The sequence below is a fragment of the Erpetoichthys calabaricus genome, chromosome 17 (genome assembly GCF_900747795.2).
Source record: "Erpetoichthys calabaricus chromosome 17, fErpCal1.3, whole genome shotgun sequence".
Classification (NCBI taxonomy): Eukaryota; Metazoa; Chordata; class Cladistia; order Polypteriformes; family Polypteridae; genus Erpetoichthys; species Erpetoichthys calabaricus.
In genome coordinates, this window is record NC_041410.2 from 49,664,470 (window position 1) to 49,678,593 (window position 14,124).

The 14,124-nt window shown below is 39.5% G+C and overlaps 1 protein-coding gene across 5 annotated transcripts; it reads left to right on the forward strand.

Moving 5' to 3' along the window:
- Positions 1 to 1,004: 1,004 nt before the first annotated feature.
- Positions 1,005 to 12,287, forward strand: skor1b (SKI family transcriptional corepressor 1b). Of its 5 annotated transcripts, none has more exons than XM_028822973.2 (9): positions 1,006 to 1,886; positions 3,296 to 4,946; positions 5,604 to 5,703; positions 6,139 to 6,231; positions 6,683 to 6,757; positions 8,558 to 8,632; positions 8,855 to 8,929; positions 10,847 to 10,912; positions 11,681 to 12,287. In XM_028822973.2, exons 2-9 carry the CDS (start codon positions 3,306 to 3,308, stop codon positions 11,773 to 11,775), a joined length of 2,220 nt encoding a protein of 739 aa, XP_028678806.1. In that variant the 5' UTR covers positions 1,006 to 1,886; positions 3,296 to 3,305; the 3' UTR covers positions 11,776 to 12,287. The 5 variants fall into 5 exon arrangements, with proteins under 5 accessions (XP_028678808.1, XP_028678806.1, XP_028678807.1 ...); XM_028822972.2 differs by having other exon boundaries at positions 1,515 to 1,886; positions 11,678 to 12,287; XM_051920315.1 differs by lacking the exon at positions 1,006 to 1,886 and adding an exon at positions 2,652 to 2,839 and having other exon boundaries at positions 11,678 to 12,287.
- The last annotated feature ends 1,837 nt before the right edge of the window (positions 12,288 to 14,124 follow it).

Genomic DNA, 14,124 nt, shown 5'->3' on the forward strand with positions numbered 1-14,124 from the left:
TATTACTTATCATCCACGCGGTATAGTTTTTTTTCTTACAAAAACGTTACTTTGTTTAAACTACGCAATTTATTCTCCTCTATTCTGTGATCCTGGATACGCTCCCATAAAGTACCCGAGAGGCGCTATATAAAATATAAACTGAATGCTTGCTTTGCGGATCTTGTTTGTGGGGACAGCGCAGTCACAATGAAACTTCATTTGATCGAGAGAGACCCAGCTCAGCAGAATGATGGTTATCGATCGGAGTATAAATAGTTAATATGGTCAGCACTGCGTTCCGGTACTCAAGGTCCGTCCTGCACGGAGCTACCGGAGTGTGCGTACGGACTGGTGTGATGACTGGGCTGCGCCACAATGCCCACGGCGGACTCGCAATGAAAACTTTAAGAAACAATCACCGTTTTCTGTTTACTGCTGTTTCTAATTATACGGCCTGCAAAGATCATTAGCAATAGCCCACAATGACTTTCCGTCGAGTTTCATGGCGTCTCTACTTGAAAACATGAATTGATTAGTCTCCCAGCGAGCGCGCCTCTTCGATGGCCCCATAACACGATAAATAATAAATTCCTTTATTTTCTCGCCATTGATTTTCTGAACGGTTTGTTACAGCTGTGGGTATTGCCGAACGAGGAGCTGCGGCAGTTCCGATGTCTTTGCAGTTTGAGAGCTGAGTAAATAGTTTGTTAGCTCTGTTCGTGCGGTGACTGACAGGCGGCTTCTAGAACATTTTTAATTAAGAAAGCGAATACAGTTAGATTTTTTACTCCGTTTCCTTATTTAAAAGGACGAGCCTGACTCCATGAAAATCGATAATATTTAATTAATCGTAGGCAAATGAAAACTCTTCTCATTGTATAAAACTGAAAGGTTATTGAAACGTTAAAGATACTTCCAATAGCTAATGAGCCAATAAAATGAAAGGCCCTAGCAGCTAAATGAAGATACGGGTAATTCTGTTTTTAAGATATATTCGTTTGAGCTCGTTTGTTTCAAATTTGGTTGGATTTCACACGTTCAAATTGTATTTACATACAACAAGTAGTACACTTTTAGCTGTTTTTTATTTTATTTAAGTATATGTTTTAATATAAAGCAAATCAATTGCTTGCCAATGGCCAAAAAGTATATTCGGTTGGTGAGACCCTGTAAATAAGTTCGCTTTTTGCTTAACGTCATTAGGTCACTGGGTGTCCACTCACGCGGGGTATGCGCCTGCCGGCCAAAGCTGCTAGCATTTTCGGTTATTTCTGCTTCGTGAACGCAAAATTGTCTATAGATTTACATTCATGTGTCACCCCACCATTTCTCGTTTTCGTTTTTTTTTTCTTCTATCACAGATCGCTTTACCGTAATTTGTTTTGCTAAACTTACCCTTAAATAACAGCTTTATCAAATATCTTACCTCTATCGCTCTCGCAGAAAGATGTGTAACATCTTTCTTTAGTGTGAACAAACCTCCTTTTCTCTCCTTTTGCTTTCTTTCTTTTTTAAAGGACCCAGGCGGAATTGTAATTGACTCGATGACAATGATGATTGGCGTGCCAGCGGGTCCCGAAGGTAAACAGTTAATGTAAATGGTGGCGCTAAGTGGGAGTGCCTTCTATTATTTTAACTGTCACTTGATCAATGTACAACGTCTTCAACTAAGGATCAGAGCAGCCTTCCCCGGACTTGCCATGTGGTCAGTCACACAGAGCAGGACAGTCGTGGAGAATGGAAGTCCAAGGTCTTTCCTGAGAGATATCCCGCCTTCATCCCACATCCCAAACCAGGCTTGCTGATAGCATCGCCTTGGCTCGGCTGAGAAGCTTCCGACTGGACCCCGCTGTCGGTATCCTTTGCACAGAGAAAGGTGCTGTCCAAGGTACTCATTAAAGAAGGTAGGGTCCGTGAGCTCAGTGGATTGTGTGTTCTAGTTTAGGAATACCATTGCATGACAAATTGTGCACCTGTTCTGTCTCCTTGGGCGCAACCGAACGACAATTTGTAACCCAATTAATAATAACAACAAGAATCAGATGAGAATGATGATATTGCTGTTCTTTATATATCCCGTTGACTAGAAAGCTTGTATTTTTCGATACGTTGCGAATTTAAAAAACACTACAATATGACCCCCTTCTCCGTGTCCTGTTAATTGCAGATATGCATATTGTATGCTTTTGGATATTTTAATTACGTAGTCCTACATTTAAAACTTTTGGTTTGATTTTGCGATCTCCTTGAATTTTACATGTGTAATATGTAGTTAACATGCTTGATGCCGACCTATTTATTATTTATGTGTAGCACAGTGCTTTCTGTTGCCGACTTTAATTACTGGCAGGGAGTTTTATTAACATTAAGGAACCACAATAAGGGCTATTTATGTAATTACAACTAAAGCAGCTTAATGCTGCGATTCCTCTCTGGTAATCTCATCCGAGTCTCTCAAAGTATCTTTTCCTTCTGGTCTTTTACGTGTTACCGTATGTAATGCCATGCTAAGTAATTGTCCTCGGCTAGAGATTTAAAAGATGGGCCTCGGCTCGTCAGAAATAATCCGACATTCAAATGACACCAAATCAGAACATTTCGCATGAACCTTTAATTCGGAAAATTCCGGTGTAATTTTGTCACCTCCAATTTTTAAGTAGGAATTAGGTTGCCGATTTTACTGAAAAAAATGTGTAGACTTTAAGACAGATAACTCAGGTATTTTCTTTGGGATTAAGTATTCCTGGCACAAAATCAAAAACGGATTGCTGATAAGCCGAAAAGCTACCGAGTTTATTTAAAACTGACTTACCCGAAAAACTGCACAGAACATTCACGCCGAAAAGAAGTGAACACGGTAACTATATGTTTTTCAGTCTTAATCAATAAGCAATACAGAGTAAAAGTAATTCAATATTATAATACCGCTGAATTAATAGTAAAAACGGTTTGTAAAAATAATTTTGAATGAAAAAGTGAATCGAACACATTTTTGTCGTTTTAAATGTATTTTGCACTTTATTTTATTTTACCATCTCATTGCATTCTTGTTTGCATTTCGCTTGTCACTATTACATTGGTGAATTTTTATCGTGAAACTCGGATATGTTTACCGAACTTAGAATATTATGCGAAATGACTATTTGTCTTTTATGGTATAGTAATTTAATTTCAAGGTTGTGTCTATCAGCGTTTATGTTTTTGCACGGCATCATCAAGCCACGCCCCTCCAAGGATTTTACATATTACTGTTTTAAAGATGGTATAGTTGTATTTTTTAATATCATCTATATTTTATTTTGCCTTACTCCAGAGTTCCAGGAATGGAGACGATTTCCAGTCAACTGGCAGGGGGACTTGATACCAGTTCTTCTCCCAATTCGCAGCAGGAGCTGCAACCTTACACGGGGTCCAGTTCTCTGAAACCTAACCAAGTCAGCGAGACCATCCTTTACGGAGTACCTATTGTGTCCCTGGTGATCGATGGTCAAGAGAGGCTTTGTTTAGCTCAGATTTCCAACACTCTTTTGAAAAACTACAGCTACAACGAAATCCACAACCGGAGGGTGGCTCTGGGCATCACCTGTGTGCAGTGCACGCCGGTGCAACTGGAGATACTGCGACGCGCGGGCGCGATGCCCATCTCCTCCAGGCGCTGCGGAATGATTACAAAACGAGAGGCCGAAAGACTATGTAAATCTTTTCTGGGCGCACATAGCCCACCGAAGCTACCCGAGAATTTTGCTTTCGACGTTTCGCACCAATGTGCCTGGGGCAGCCGGGGGAACTTTATTCCAGCGCGATATAACAGCTCCAGGGCAAAGTGCATCAAGTGCAGTTATTGCAATATGTACTTCTCCCCAAACAAATTCATCTTCCATTCGCACCGCACGCCCGAGGCCAAATACACCCAACCGGACGCAGCCAATTTCAATTCCTGGAGGCGCCACTTGAAACTGACGGACAAAAATAGTTCTGACGATCTGGCTCACGCTTGGGAAGATGTGAAAGCAATGTTCAATGGGGGCAGTCGTAAAAGGACCCTTCCGATCGGCGGCTCTGAGGGGTCTTCGTCATTGAAGCAACAGGCCTCCAGCAGCCTCCCGCGACGCTCCCCAGAAGTCCCCCATAAAAGCATGAGGTGCGAGGAGGAAGGGGCCAGTCTCAGCATCAGCAACGGGGTGCGGAGCTACCCTGTCATTCCAGTTCCCAGTAAGGGCTTTGGGGTTCTACAGAAAATTCCTCCGCCACTTTTCCCTCACCCTTACGGCTTCCCTGCCTTCGGATTGTGTCAAAAGAAGGATGACACCGTGGGGGTTGGAGAGCAGAGCAAAAACAACGGTCTACAGGGAGTGTTCTGGCCGGGCGCAAAGGATACCGTGTACCCGTCATTCCCTATGTTTTGGCCAGCGGCGGGCAGCTTGCCCGTCCCTCCCTACCCACAGAATCAAGCCAAACTGGCAACAGAACTCCCCAGCGCCCGACAGAGTGACATGGACTTGTCCGAGCAGAGTGATCGCAGCACCAACACTCCTAAGGACAGTTTGGCGGACAGTGAACGGTGCTCCAGTACTCAGTCCACCAGGAACGAGGAGGACAAATCGGGAGACGAGGGCATGGCCCTCACCCCGCGTAAAATGAGCTACATCTCTGCTTTCAGGCCCGTCGTCAAGGACGCCGAAAGCATCGCTAAGCTCTACGGCAATAGAGAGGCCTATAGCGGGGTGCGCTCTGGCTACCTTTCGCCGGACTTCATGAGCGAGAGCTCCAGTTACCGGTCTGCTTCTCCGGAGGTGGACAGTGGGGATGAAGCAGAGGTAGATGTGGAGTCCAACAGGTTTCCCGAGGATGAAGAATCATCATCGGAGCGGCTTGGTCAAGAGAGTCCAGCTCGTAGTCTAGGAAAGCAGGGCACGCAGGATCCAGAGGAGCGCGACCCGGAGCCTGAGGATTCCGAGATCCAAGTAAGAGACAGATTAGGGGAGAAGAGAACACGCACTTCACGCAACATTTGAGGAGAGAGTGGTTGTCCACGACCTTCTGTTTCCGTATGATGCTGTTATTATTATTATTATTATTATATTATTAGTATTATGAAATAGTAATAGTATTAAACTCATACCCAGATCGCGTGGGGTCGGGCGAATGCATTCACGTGTTTTTAATAGCACGATTGGCACAAAAACAATGATTAAAATAGAAAAAAAAAACTTAATATTTCATGCAGATGAAAATGATGCAAAAGGAAGCATGCTGCGGTACGGGGTACAGAAGCTTTGAAAGGCTCTTGTTATTTGCCACTGAATTTTAATTTGGGTAATTTTCTTTGGAGAGCTCGTAATTACGTTTAATATAACCGCTGTACTGTACCAAATAGATTTTTAATTCCGATCAGACTCGGAAGGCCGTGCGTCACAATCGCAGAGCAATTTGCTATAGGCCGCCGTCAATTATTTGCATAGTAGTTTTATATTATTATTTTAGAAAAACAAATGTGTATAAGGGGTCTGCCGTGAGCTTGCGAACACGACACGAGGGTGAAAGGGGTGGGGGTGGAGGGTAAGTAATCTCTAACAACAATATCGCGCGTAATTACATATAATTGTCTGATAATGTTGCAGGTGTGCTCAAATGAAAGACAAGAGCAAGGACAGAGTTTGAAGAATCCCACCGCTTTTGGAGTCGGGTCCAATTATCTGAGCAGTCCGTCTGAAGCCAACGGTAAGAGAAACGCCGGGTACTCTTTGGGTATGCACGCTCGCTTGCTCAAGACCTAACAGTGAACGCTGCATTTAGCAAAAGCAATCTCACTAGCATTAGTGGGTCTTGCTTTCTAATAATAATAATGATGGCAGAGGAGGCCATCTCTTTGTTCTGGACTCTCCTCTGGTTGGCTGCTTCCAGATTTGTTACCCTCTCCTTGCCTACAGCAATGACATCTTCATTAAAAAATGTGCAGTTCTCTGTCATGCAGATATTCAAACAGACGTATGCGCACAGCTGCCATGAACTTTTTTTTGGGGAGGGGGTGGTAATTGACGGGGCAATAAAAAATGAGCGCAGTATCCTGTCACAGTGAAGAACGACTGCATAATATATATGTTGGTTTAATGTTGTGTCCTTTCTACTCTAATATTCTTATTTTGTTTGGTTAAGACCAACAACCAGAAAGTGCAGAGGAGGACCCTGGGAAGACGTACCACGATTCCGCAAACTTCACCCAAAAGAGCCCAGCCGAAGTGGACAGAGGTGGGTGCAGTTTCGGCCATTAAATGTCCTTAATAGAAGGCAAAACGATTAAAGCAAGGTGCTGAACCTTCACTGTCCCACCTATCCTGTTTGCTCGAGACTATTGTAAAGATTGTTACTGTATTATAAAGCGTTTTGTACGTACAGTATGTGATACAAAATACGATAATCAAAATAAAGTAATATTGTTGGAATACCGGTTCTTGTCAATCCGTTTGTTTTGCTCTACTACACTGATGAAAATAACTGTTACCCCCCCACACCCCACCCCCACCCCCATACTAAGTTTAATCAGCAAATAACAAGTATGGATCACATTGTTGTCTTCCAAGCATTTCTGGATCAGTGTGCTTTGTTTTTAACGCTTGTCAAGTGGTTGTATGGCTTCACTGTTCAAGTAGGCACAGTTACTCAGGCCCTACTTCTCTTGATGAATGCGCTTATACTGCAGGAGAGGACGTGGCTGCGAACGACATCGGCAGAGGACAGCAATTAATTGAGAAGGATATCGAAAATATGGCGAAAGGTGAGTTCAAAATAATAATCATTCAGTATCTATTTTTACATATGGTTAGCATTCAAAAACAAGATTAGTATACAATACGTTAATTTGTATATCAATCAATAAATGATTATGCACAATTATTATGCCTAACTGGTGTTATGACGATAGCAAGTATGTCGCCCTACAATACTTATTTGAGAAACAATAATTTATTACACATACTAAATATACTAAGATAACACTATCAACAATGTTATCATTTTTTTTCAAAAACCCAATGCGGTTGTGTAAATCATCAAAATTATTTTATTAGAAATTACGTGCTTGCAATTATTATGTGTATTGTAATAGAATATTATGTCGTGCTGTGATAAACATGAACGAAAATATCAACAATAATACTTTAGAATGTTAATACTTTGTAGATTGCACATTAATTAATAATCAAAATAAGAGGGATTTCATATCATGTGTATAAGAAAATAATTATGTATATTAGTAGACATAATCCCTAAAAGCATTAGCATTATAGAGAAGTTGCAAATCAGATAATATAACCATCATTATTATCATAAAGAGCAATAATATTGATAATACTAAACCGTTCATTAACTGAAGCAGACTGTCAAAATTAAATAATTTATTAATAATAACTGATAAAGTTAACAATCCTAATCGTAAACACATAAATTCATGTATCTGTCAATTCGCCACCCTGGCTTAACCAGCCCTTTGACAGGAGCCTACCCTGTCAACATTGGGCATAAAGCAGGACTCAGTCTCGAACCTGGCGCCAGCGTATCGCTTGGCACACTCAGTTACACACATCTCCATGTTCACTCAGAAAGTCAATATAATGCGGATAATTAACCCGAGACATCCGTACAACAGGGAGAGCATGCGAACGCCTATCAGCGACTGCCCCGGGATATCCTGTCACCTCAAATCCCTTTTTTAGGCTGGAAAATAAAGTAGATGTCTTTGTTCCTATATTGGTTTCGCTTCTTTACATATTTAGAGGAATATTTGAGACGTGAATTCAAAAATGATAAAACTTTGTTTCGTTTAATAGTGATTCAATTATCACTGACAATGTATTTAAAATTACCCACAGTAGGAGGGGAAAAAAGCTCCAGGTTCTGAACGCAGGGAACTTTTGTGAAATTGCAACTTTGTCTTTTCAGTAAAATACTAGAAAATGCCCCACGCAGTCAGACTTGGTGGAGAGCTACTGTTCTCTACTCTCTGTAGATCGTTGATTTTCAATGTACATTTTGTGTTGTAAACATTTCATCAAGGGCTTCTTGCAAGTCAGTAATTTTGTCCGACTTACTTGCAATACTGAACATTATTGAATAAAAACTAATTCTCGGTACGGCGGACTGGCTTCCCATCCGAGCCCAGTTCTCGCCTATTACCCTACCGCGTTATTCTCAAGTCACGCACACAGAAACAGTGACATACAGTTTATAAATAAGATAACATTTACAGTAGAATGAGCTCGAGAGATTAAATGTAAGACAACACATACGCTGTAATAAATACCGGCTTTCAATACAATGCCATGTCTAATAACCAATTCACTAAAATCGTCGATGAAACTCATTTTAGCTCTGATTCTCCTGTTCTGTAAGACGTTCTACTGAGGATTGATCCTGAGAATAAGCAGAAGTTAAACGACACTTAAATATAGACAATTAGCTGATGAATGACCCAGTCCTGAAAAATACAGACTGTCAAAGTACATTTAAAAATGTACGTTATTATTAGGTCGTGTGTTTGGAGTATGTCGTATTGAGTGTTCATTGTGTGTCTTTGTAGATGAGTTGCAAAAACAGCTTGTGGAACAGATGGAGTTAAGAAAAAAGTTGGAACGCGAGTTCCAGAGCCTCAAAGGTACACCTTTTTTGGGTTTGTAGTATGTCTTTTTTGTCTTTTATTTATTTTGATTATATTACTGTATATGTATGCGTACGAAAGATTGGATCCAACCAAGGCAAAAGTTAGAAGTTTAGTTTTAACCTTTTGAATTGCAGTTCTATCAAGGAAATGAGCAAAAAAGTTTAGAAGTTTAGTTGAATGTAACCGTGAGCCTCTCCATGTATGATTTGTTCCCAGATAACTTTCAGGACCAAATGAAAAGGGAACTGTCTTACAGAGAGGAAATGGTCCAGCAGCTGCAGATTGTCCGAGGTGAGTGATTTGGTCATCCTGGTCGAGGACATTTTCGGAAGTCGAGACAGCTTTTAAAAGACAATTCCTCTCACCTTTTATGTAGCTTATGCATTTTAATGGTGTGAGAAGGCGGCTTGGCTCCACATTCAGATTTACAAAGTGCTCCGGGGCATCATTTTCGAGAAATAATTGAACATCTCACTAGGATAATTCTTTGTTGTCTAAATTAAAATCCGAGGCGGAAAATTACCTGTGAAGTAGTGCCTGACTTTATTTTGACCGTTAACTATTATCCAGACGGCCTAGTAGCATATCCTTGTCTAGGTATTTAGTTTCTTGTGGTTTATCAAAATAATTAGACATACCGTCGATTGTCAACATTATTAATGTTGTTATTAAAAATCATTATTGTTCACTTATGTTTAGTTACTTATTTTAATTAACAGTAACGTCAATGACATTACTAGTAGCAGAAGTAACGGTCTTATTTTAACGGTATGACTTTTGCCATTAACCGAGTGGAAATACAACTACATTTAATATTTAGATGTTCAAAAGTTATTTATGCCTAGTATATTAAATAGAAACAATAAAAGAAAGTTACTACTACCGTTATTGTTAGATGCAATAACATATATTAAGTAATATTATATACATACATTTTTGAACTTGCTTCATCCAGTCAGAATCGCAAGGACAGATAGTACAGGCGTACCGCAGAAAATCATGGGTGGCATTCCAAATGTGACAAGTAAATGGAGCAAAATATTATCTGTAATAATTAATTGTTAATAGCAGCAGCCCACATACACTATTATAAACTGTAGTAAAAAATATATTACGTGTGTTCAGTAAATAAAGCAGTAAATATGTATAGAATATTCAGTTATTATTATTGTGACGGTACGTGTAATAATAATAGTAGCAACAGAATTATTATCAGCATATTTACTAATTAATAGTAGCAGAAATTAACATTAAGTTTTAGATACAGTGAAAATTAATAAATATGTAATAGCAGATGAAATATTGTTGCTATGAGAAATACGGTACAATAGCCTTGGTTGAAGAAGAAATATTTACATTTTTGGAACGATTAATATTGATGTGTGTAATACATATTGTCAGTATAGTTAAAACAGAATTAATACAATAACAAGAGATCGGTATACTGAACTGCATTGCATTGTGTGATATAAAATTAGTGCAAATATTGAAGCGGAAATGGTGCTCAGCGTCATTTTTATAGCAAAGTTCGCAAAGTATATAAATGTAATGATTTATTATTAGTAGTATTATTATTAAAGTGGAAGCGTACATATTAATAAAGGGCTTTATGTCTACAATCTTACATCAATCACTTATTAAATTAAGTAGTATGAGTATTTTTGATAGTGGGTGCTAAAAAGATTAAGCAGCCGTATAACTGAATTATTATATTAACGATTTGCTAATAAGAGAAACATGTTTATTATTATCACCAATATGCAGAATATAAATTGATCATGAATAATAGTGTCAACTATACGATTTAGCGTAATTAAAATTAGAAAGCGGTTAATATCATGAATGTTGTTGGTATTAAATGTCACTGTATGATTCCTATTGATAGAAACAATTATTAGTTTTATCATTTTTGCAAAAGATGTTGATCATCCATCCATTTTCAATACCATTTGTTAATTATGTAAAGTTAGATCACCCTTTATTTTAATAGATGTTATTAAGAGCAGTGAAACTGGTTGACGCATTAAATATTGCTGGAGGTAGGAATATCATTAATAGATCTGGTTACTAAATATTACTGTATATTATTCCTTTTAGTATCGATATTAGATTTGAAATCAGTCCGTTTCATTACAAGCACAACTCGGCATATTTCTTCCAAACAAGTTTTATACCTGACCTCATTTTTTTGTTTTTTCGTGTGTCCAGACACCCTGTGCAATGAACTGGACCAGGAGCGGAAGGCGCGATATGCCATTCAACAAAAGCTGAAAGGTAATTGATCATCTCAGAACGATGCCACTGAACAGGGACAACAAGACTATATAGAAGTGCGCTATGCATGATTACACGGGGCAGCAAAAAGGAGAATATCAACATCATAAAATGTCATCTGTAAGACATTTGGGAAATCAGATGATCGATCCTTAGAAAAATCCGATAGCCGCTTTTGAATAAGCTGCTTCATCTCCAATTATAAATGTAATTTGTATGATTTGAGTGGGCGTGATCAGAAGCCGAAAACATTAAGGATATTTCCGAATGGAGATCTCAATTTATTTGTTTTAAAAGTATAAAATTAATATGTGGCCAATAAGTTAGTGCTGCCTGTCCTAAACTACTGGGTCATCTAAGCACAATGCTTTGCCAACTGAGGCTTACAGGTGCATTATACTGTTTATTTCAATATTTTCCTATTAGGAAGGAACCAGTCAACGTACCTTTCTAGTCCATTCGCCTTAGTGGTGCCATCGGCAGTTTGCATGTTCTCCGGGGACTATTTGTTCTTTGCACAGCTTCAAGTCGTGTCATCAGCCTAACTGGTGGCACAGAACTGACTAGATTTTTGAAAAGTTAGTGTGTCCTTTAATGGATGACACCCTATTCCGATTCCTACTGTTTAATCTGTACACGCACTTGTTACTGTATACTAGTTAAAGAAGGGTCAGAAAATGGATGGATAGTATTAACTCATATGGATCAGCTTTGTTCTGGGGCGCATGTTCCGACGGACCTTTAACCCTTTCCGTTTTTTCCCAGAAGCTCACGACGCTCTGCACCATTTCTCCTGTAAGATGCTGACTCCTCGGCACTGCACCGGGAACTGCTCCTTCAAGCCACCCCTACTGCCTCAGTGACCAACTCGAAGCGGCTGTACGATACCAAGGACTGCGACTGGATTCAGCACACCTGCCTCAGTGACTCGACCAGGAGCCGGACTCGGACTGTGTCAAGACCAGAGACCCGGATCCGCGCTCAATAAGCCATTTGTGACCGTGTATGTAGATATGAAGCGGATCAGGGCCAAAGGCCTGGGGTCCATTGTATGCACTGTATGTAGATTGTTAATATAAAACTGTCGAGAGACTCCGGAGAGGGATGCAGTATGGTTAGAGCCATATGTGTCCCCACCGCCGCCTCTTCTATATTATTGATATCAAATGTGGCTACGTGCAATGGATATACCTGTCCTGTGATTTTGTTAGTAAACAGTATTTGCTGGATTATTTATTACTCTATTTATTTAAATTATGATATTTTATTTATTTGCTTTGCCCATCTGAAGAGATAAACTTTGTAATATATTGATGTAAAGCACTTTAAACAAAGAGATTCTCTTGACGTGACAATAAAAGCGTTCTGTTTGGAATCATCTGCAATCGTGTTTGTGTTGGCCAAGTATTCTTAAATTTACTTTTACAGAGAATGGGATAATCCAAAGAACTCACTGGTCTCATTGCCTTCAGCAGCGCGTTGGGTCATCTGCGCCTGCGCAAACGAAGGCATACAGCGCTTGTCTGGATTTATTCCAGCAGAAGGACGCTGCAGCCCACATAGCAAACACCTCCATTCCTATGTTACAGCCGTTTCTCACCTAATTTGGTTTATTTATGACTACTCTTAAATTGCGTTTTTTTTGATAGATTTATGTTTAACATACTGAAGTAAAATACGTCAGTTTTTTTTCTTTCTTTAAGCGTCAATAAAACAAATAGGCTAAATATGTTTGTGGTAATCAGGTATCGTATATTTCTCACGTTCAGTTTTTTTTTTTGCCCCACGACCTCCTAAAACGACGTTCCTCATTTGCGAGTATATAAAACCAGATCCAAAAGTTATCCTTCTACTATTACGCTCTGTTCTGTGAGTAATGCCCAAAAAGTTAGGTTCGTCGTTCCCAACAATCCTGTGCAGACGTTATACTGTTATGTTCTGGGTTCAACGCGAAGCCAAAAACTACCCGAAACGTGTATTGGCAATTTTACTACTACTTGGGGTGTGGGTGATGATACGGAGACTGAGGTTCCCCTTCGTTTCTTTTTTACCTTATAATGTGGTGCCTGTAAATGATCTTGAAAATGATTTGTTAATGATGAATTGACATGATGCATCAATAACATAATTATCGACCATAATGGTCACGCTATTTGATGGAATGCGATTGTATTTACGTACTGGCAGTGTATATTAACTTTCTGGTAGCAGAGTATAGATTTTGGAATACATCAAAATTAGCATGATGGACGCCACTGAAGACACCGGAGTCACTGCGTCTGGCCTATCTCATTTATCACAGAAGCGTTGGTGATAGTTGTACGGATTAGACTGTACTGTATGATTGGCTTTACTAAAAAAAGACTACTCGTTCACCCCATGTGGAATGCACCTGACCTTTCACCATCCTTGAGCTTAACCAGCCTATGACATATAGTACTGATCTCTTAGGACCACTTCAAACAATTCAGACGGATAACCCCACTGCTCAGATCGACCCAAACTGGGGTTGGAAATTCTTGAATGGTGTGAAGCGTTATTTTAGTATTAAGTCACAAATAATGGATGACTATGGTAAATCAGAAGTGAATGGATATATGGTGTGTGATATCCTTCGAAATGCACAAAAATACTTTATAAAAGTCAAAAAGCAAACAAAGTTTGTAATAGACAACAGCCTGTAGAAATTAAAATAAACGAAATATGAACGCATTTATTCATTTCACCTCAGATAAGTCAGGACATATGTTGCGCGCAGGTATTTGAGGCGGACGAAAGGGACATGATTGTTACTGTATAAAACTGATTTTTTTTTGTTTATATTTGGTCGCGAATACTTTTAATATTTTAATAGTGCGCACTCAACTAAAAGTCCTAAGCATTAAAGGACGGACGGGGAAAAAAACATTCTCATTATCTAAATTGGTTATGCTTCTTGCTAATCGTCCACCTGAGACACAGCACAGCAACCTACCAGAGGACTTTACGGTCAGCTTATATATATCACCATATGTTTACCAAAAATAACTCGCCTCTCTTATTTAGATTGTACCTGGAAGGCAGTTGATTCGAAAGGTTCGAAACACAACGGAATCCTTTGTGCGTAGCTCTATCATTTAAACAGCTTCTCCCCTTATCTCCCATTGTCCCGCCCAACAAAGTTTTTTGGTCCTTCTGTCTTGTAGTAAACCGTCAGCTGGCGACACAAATAT

Coding starts and splice junctions, on each gene's coding strand:
- skor1b (XM_028822972.2), top strand. CDS start 3,306: ATGGAGACGATTTCCAGTCAACTGGCAGGGGGACTTGATACCAGTTCT. Junction 6,232..6,682: donor CCCAGCCGAAGTGGACAGAG/GTGGGTGCAGTT, acceptor CTTATACTGCAG/GAGAGGACGTGGCTGCGAAC. Junction 10,913..11,677: donor CATTCAACAAAAGCTGAAAG/GTAATTGATCAT, acceptor GTTTTTTCCCAG/AAGCTCACGACGCTCTGCAC.